General features: G+C 39.1%; 1 protein-coding gene across 1 annotated transcript; it reads left to right on the forward strand.

The window, feature by feature from the left end:
- Window positions 1-4,238: 4,238 nt before the first annotated feature.
- Window positions 4,239-6,209, forward strand: SARC_09221 (hypothetical protein). The gene has a single exon (XM_014296775.1). It carries the CDS (start codon window positions 4,341-4,343, stop codon window positions 5,943-5,945), a length of 1,605 nt encoding a protein of 534 aa, XP_014152250.1. The 5' UTR covers window positions 4,239-4,340; the 3' UTR covers window positions 5,946-6,209.
- The last annotated feature ends 801 nt before the right edge of the window (window positions 6,210-7,010 follow it).

The following is a 7,010-nucleotide window of genomic DNA, read 5'->3' on the forward strand; positions in this document are numbered from 1 at the left end:
TCACAGGCTGTGAGGCTGTGAGGCTGTGAGGCTGTGAGGCTGTGAGGCTGTGAGGCTGTGAGGCTGTGAGGCTGTGAGGCTGTGAGGCTGTGAGGCTGTGAGGCTGTGCCTCTCTCTCGGTTATCACAACTGTGCTATATATGTTTGTTTAAAATAAAATAAAAACAATAATCAGTATATTTTTTTACAAAAAGAAAACAATGGAATAGAAATGTGCTCAGCTAAGCTCATTATAAATACGTAATGAGGGCCGATTAGAAGTTCAACATTACGACCTACCCATTTGTTTTTCTCTAAAAAGGTAGAGATACAGTACATACTGATAACATTTTATTAAAAAAAAACAATCAACGATAGGACAATTTATATCAACAAGAGCATAAGAAATGAATAAAAGTTGTACATAGCTTGTAAAAAAAAATTAAGAGTAGCCCTACAGTACTGAATGCGACTATGTATACGTTTTCCCCTTTTTGGATTTGTTTTAGAAAATAGTATTTATATATTTTTTTCTATTACAAAATATCTAAATATAGCCCATATCGGCTCCTCTTTCTCTGCTCGAGTCTGTGAGGCCTGTGATGGCCTGATGGCAGGGCCCGCAGGAGGGGCGGGCGGACAACTATCTAGAGTAGTATCGCCCTACTCCCTCTCTACTACTACTACTAGTTGTCGTAGAGTAGTCAGAGAATGGGGCGTAAGCCTTAAGGAGTTAAGGCCATAGCCCCGAGCCCGTAACTCCGTGAGTCTATGGCAATTAGGCACGTCCACTGCTGACAGTGCTGAGGCCTCAGTATCCAGTGCTCACAGCTCACAACTCACAGTAACACAAACCACTATTTTAGCAGCACTCTTGGGCTGGGCCCGCTGGGCAGAGAGAGTAAGGCACCCTCTCTCTCAGAAAGGAATGAGGAAATGATGATAAATATGCATGACCCTCTAGAGAAGAAATAAATTAGTATGCCTGATCGGACTATTGTCCGAAGGACTGGCCGTGAAATATGATGTGGTTTTTTATAGCTTTTGGTTGTTGTTGTTTTTTAACTAAAAAGTAAAATATCAAGGGTTTAAAAAAAAGTAATTATTAGAGTTAGGAGTGAAGTGGGAAGGGGGAATAAGGGGGAATAGGGGGAATAAGGGGGAATAAGGGGGAAGAGGGAAGGGCGGGAATGAGGAGGGAGGTGGTTGGCTGTGTGGACTCAAGTCACCAGTCCTCATTTCGTTAATCGTTAAATGGCTAATAAAATATTAAAGTATACGTTATACGTTCAACGTTCATACTATATACTTAGTCCCAAATCTAAATAGAGGTGTCATTTTCCAGATCAGACCCTAGATGACAATTTTACCTATATTGTATATATCATAGCCTTCTTGTCTATCATAGCCTTCTTGTCTATCATAGCCTTCTTGTCTAATTTAGAATTTATTGTATATATATACCGGCCGCCACTTTTACCCCTCGCAACGTTCGGTACTGCACACTGTGCACAGTTGTCCATTTATCTTTAAATAGCATATTTCCAATGATTATAGCTACTATTTATAGTCCGTTCAGCCATATTATCTTATTTCTTCTCTACTATTTAGTAGTCTACTCAGTAAGGCGGTTCGGATATGCTACCCTGGTTTAGAAGCCATGAGAGAGTCCAAAACCCAGGGGGGGGACACTTATGCCTTGCAATTTTGGCCTCGGCCTCATTTGTACCCGCTGGGTGCGGCCTATTATGGGCCTGAATATGTGCACAAATAAACGCAGTACGTTTTCCCAACATCCACCGTACAATAAACCTGTGCTTTTGAGCGCCAATACTGATACTGTGTAAGAAATCCAACGATTATAAAAACACCCTAAAAAGTAAGCTTCATAGCCCAATATTGGCCCATACGCAATATTTACGTAAACTTCATAGCCCAATATTGGCCCATACACAATAAATTTGGTCCCAGAATTGAAAGTCACAAATGCACCTAAAGTCCGAAAGGTCAGGGGGGGAGGAGGCCTAAACCAGGGTAGCATATCCGAACCGCCTAAATAGAGCGAGGGTCATGGTGTTTTGCGTTATTTTGATTTTGATTTGTAGTACAAAAATGTGTCAGTTATTATTACTACCCGACTGCTGACTTGAAGGCGAAGCCAATTTGACACAAAAAATATGTTTCATTGTTTCATTGTGTATGTATTTCGTTGCCAAAAAAAAACTATAGGTGTAATATAGCTAGCCTGCCAGGTCATATCTGCGAGGAAAAAAATCAGGTTAAATTTGATTTACAATACAAACGCATTTGAGTCATTGCTGAGCCAAAATATCTGGAGAATACACCCAAATGTTTATGTCACTAATTTAATAATTTGACACAAGTCCAATATCCAGGTGCTAAACAAAATAAACACATCCGAACCGCCTATTTTTTTTTTAAATAACAAATATATATATATGTACATATATAATTTTAAAATACGCATTAGAAAAACATCTTATTTTTATCTATTTATTTTAAAACAACAATATGTATATTGTAAATAGTAACACAAGCCCCTGTGGCCTGTGGCCTGTGTCGTGCGCCCGTGCCCACACTCTTTTATTCCTGGCTCTCTGGATTTATAGGGTCTGCGAGACTGCGACTCTGCGGCTCTGCGCTAAATTTAGTGCCTGTTCTAGAGTAGTGAGAGAGAGAGTAGTAGATACCCACTCCCTCACTCTCAGTCCCTATATTTAAATACTTTACCTTTTCTATTTTAAACACTTATCAATATTCGTCTCATTCTGACAATCTCTCTTCTCTTGGTTGGTCTGTGTTCTGCAAGAGAGAGGTCTCGGGAGTCGGGACTCGGGAGTCGGGACTCAGGACTCAAGAGTGTATTTAGCCACCTAAATGGGCCCGAAAAGTACTAATTTACTTTTTATTTATATATATATATATATATATATTTATATAACAAACAAATATAAAAAAGGTAAGGAATATCTCTTGACTCATGAGTCTTGAGTCTTGAGTCATATTTTAGTTGTTTTTTTTATAACTAATTTGGTTTACCTGCTTCTCTGTGGTGGAACCGTGGAAGTGTGTTTTTTTTATACTATACATATAGAAGAAACAAAAATTGAATATTCGTATTTATCTTCATATTTATCGCTGTTGTTTCTAAGTTTCAACGCGTTTTCCTATAGTTCTAAAAAATATCTACTGTTCTAAATGGGGGGGGGGGCGGGGGGTTTGAATAATCAAAAACGGTAGCGTTTGGAAAACAATAACGTTTTGGTTACTTCTCCTGGTAGACGAAAATTAGCCTGCTTCTAAATATTTTTTAGGTTCTTTCACAATCGTATAGAAAAGATTTTGTTGGCGTTTATTTTTATAAACGTAATGAGGCCATTCAGAGATGATTTACAAAGCCTGCTCTCTTTCTTTTGAGTCTTCCAAATGTATATTTATTAGAAGGCTATATGATCTGTAGTATTTGTTTTTTGTGTGTTTTTTGTTGCAAAAACAACAAATATATTCACAACAAAAACAAAACACTGTACGAGTGTTCGGGTGTACGACAAAATGTAAATGTCTGATTTCTGAGGGCTTTGTTTCTGGGGGCTTTGAAGATATTTAAGATAAATATAATAAATTGTTTGTTTTCTTTTGTTTTTTTTGGATTGTTTAAACCAATCATAGCATAGCGTTCTAAAAGTTGAAACACAAAAGAAATTCAAATACAAACTGTACATCTACATATATTTTTATTTTTATTTTTATTTTTATTGTAAAATAAGCACACTGCAACAGTGAAAAGTGACAACGCAGAAGTTGTAGTGAAGTCTGAACTCTGAAGTCTGAACAAATATTTTAGCCTTCTCTCTCTCTCTTGTGTGTATTTACACAACTGACAATTAATTCACACACACAAAAGAGCAAGGAAGAGAGAAGAGAGTGACTGAGAACTTGAGAAGTCAGTCACACTCACACACTGTCGCCCAGAGAGAGGAGAGAATGTACAATAAAAATATATATAAAATGGATTAAAAAAAAGGAAAACGTTATTGTTGGTTTTTTGTTTATTTTAAATGTTTTTTTTAAAACAACAAAACAATTAAATACACACATGTTTTTGGTTGACGACTTGACGAAGTTGACGGCTAACCTTTTTTTGTTTTTTGTTTTTTAAAAAACACAAAAAGATGTATAATTTCTGTGTATATATGGTGTACTACATATCAGTGAGGATATCAAATACAAACTAATTAGCAAAAGATAACCACCGATTCGGTTCAAATGAAACAAGTTCTGTTATCCTAAATTAAGCATCGCAATTGTGTTGAATTCTGTATCATATCCGGTATTCGATAATGTCTGGGCAATACAGGTACGATGGTCAGTCAGGAGGAAACCGAAAAGCTAACGTCTCGTACTCATCCAGTCCCAACACTCGCGCCACAGTATTCCCGTATCCGTCACCGGATAGAGTCCACAAAGTCGAAGGGGACACAAACTGTAGCATGATGCAAGCGATGACTGATTTTCAAACCATTATGGTTGACGGTAGATGTATCGGGCTGGAACCAAGTACTCCTCAGAGCCCGGCAATGGATGACTCGTTTAGAAAAGATACTCAGCAGCTACAAGTACTACAGCAACCGTCCCAAGCGTCAGGAGTTGGTGGGTACGTGGCAAGGTCGCGTTCGGGGGTATTATTGAATACTGCCAGTTATCAAGGACAACAATTAGGAACACAAGTACCAAGCACGTTAAACTCTGATCCGCAATTTAGCCGGGAAAGTAGAATCAAAGCGCCAACCAGTGTACGATTGGAGAGGTGTCTCTCGGATTCGAGTGAGATTTTGAGTTCGAGCATACAAAGCGATTTTGCTTCATCTAACGCCGCACATCCGCGATTATTGCACTACGCAGCTACTTCGGGGGAATACGGTAGTCGTGAAGCTGGCTGTAATATACAAAATAGAACACATGACAGTAATTTATATAATTTCAAAATGGATTACAACGGGTTTGTAGTTCCAAGCCCATCTGAGGCGCAATTTTCCGAGCAAACGAGTTTACCTCGGCAGCAGGCAGTGCATCAGCAACCAAGAAGACAGTCTCCGACTGACGATCGTATGGCCATGTTAGACCGCATCTTGTCTATGGATCACATGGATGCCCATAAGCAACTTGGCCGGGAAGCTGTTGGTGATAATAAGCGTATGCAACAGTCGCTAAAGTCGACACTGTCGGGTCCTATGTCATATTTCAACTTGAACACTTCGCAACATGACAACAATGGCTCTGATCTACAAGCACCACTGTCACGAAGACAAACATCTGTTCCTGTTTCGAATTTCGGTAACCACAAAATTGATGGTACTTTTGCCCAAAGGCAAATACCGGCGCCAATACCTCATCTCCCTTTCGAATTTTCTGCCAGTCCATCAATGCCTGTGATCACTGATGTATCAGTCTCTCCATGCTCACCAATGGCATCAGTGCTTTCTGAACCGAATGGATTCCCGCCAATGATGCGCAGCATGACAGATATGCTACGGTCTACCAACAGTGCACCAGTCTTAAAGGTGACGGATGGATACAGCACGAATATCTGGTATAATCAAAAAGACGGTGGTTCTTTAAAAACAACCTACGCTACAAAATCTTTGCCAGGCTATGCAAGGGTGGGTACAATCATATTGACATTTGATATGGAATGCGGTGTTATAAAAAAAGCATATCTGCCCGATAATGAAAAAGGAAAAGCGGTACGTGTGATGATGGGTAGGGCGTTCGGATCCGGTATTCTTCTAGAAACACGGGCACCGGGTACCCCTGCACATATAGACTTGAGGTTTAGAGTAGAACTGAAAACTAGGAGAACTGGTGGAAAGACAATCTGTGCGTATCCCGACCCCAAATATCTGGACAAAGTATTCACGCAGCTGATGAAGCTACTAGATGAATAGTTCATTGTCCATTTTGTTATAAATACATAATGTATTCCACATCTGAAATGGGTTGTACTCGCAATTGTGGACTTGGTTGTTAGCTGTCTGGATCAACAAAGCAAGACGTAACTCAGAATGACTAAATGAGCGAGTATTTAATTACTACACTATCATTACCCTGAAAATGTATTTTACGAACATACATTTGCGCGTTCTGTACACATCTACACATATATATTCGAACTTGTGAAATGAAACGTCGTTCGTATGGGATACATATGGTGCACAACTGCACACTTTCAAGAACCGGGTCCTTCCGGTACATCTTTTAACACGAATAACTTTTGAACTGCGTCTGCAGGTGAAAATTTTGAAGAAGAAAAATCGTCATGACGAGAGCTACTTATAGAGGCATAACAAACGTCTGGGAGTAAATTTTATTTTGAGATGTATTTAAATTGTAAAATTGTAAAATACACTTGATGGCGGGACGCCTGACTCTGAAATTCAACCTATTTATAGATCGCAAATTTTTGCTCGTGATTTTATTGGACAAGATATTTACAGTAAATTTAGTACTGACACTCTAAAATGCACACAGACGTGTGTAGACACCTATCTGCTTTCACCCTGCTGGCGCTGCAGGATCCGGTAGTTGCGTCGGTGGATTAAGATATCCAACAATATCTGCCGGCGACGCTTCACGTCACATTTCTTCTTGTAGGTGAGATCTCTCCTATCTAGTTCAGCGTTAATCAAGTCGGACCTTCCGTCCATAATCCATGCATTGCTACCTAATTTTCTAGCTAATGTAAACTTCGATGGAAATTACTAGGTTTCAAACTATATTAAACTAAAATACAATTTAGTCAGTTAGGATTTAGCAGTGGTAGCTTGTGTAAGAATGATCGGGACTGCCTCTTGTTAAGAGCCTAAATATCCTCGATCACACAGGGCGTACCTCTAGCTGTTCTTTATTGAATAATTTTCACTAGAAGTACTAAGTGTTCATGACCACATGCCTAATTTGTAGATAGACATAATAACGTAAGTCACGTTAATACATTAGCTGATATAAATAAA

Source organism: Sphaeroforma arctica (assembly GCF_001186125.1).
Source record: "Sphaeroforma arctica JP610 unplaced genomic scaffold supercont1.911, whole genome shotgun sequence".
Lineage (NCBI taxonomy): Eukaryota > Ichthyosporea > Ichthyophonida > Sphaeroforma > Sphaeroforma arctica.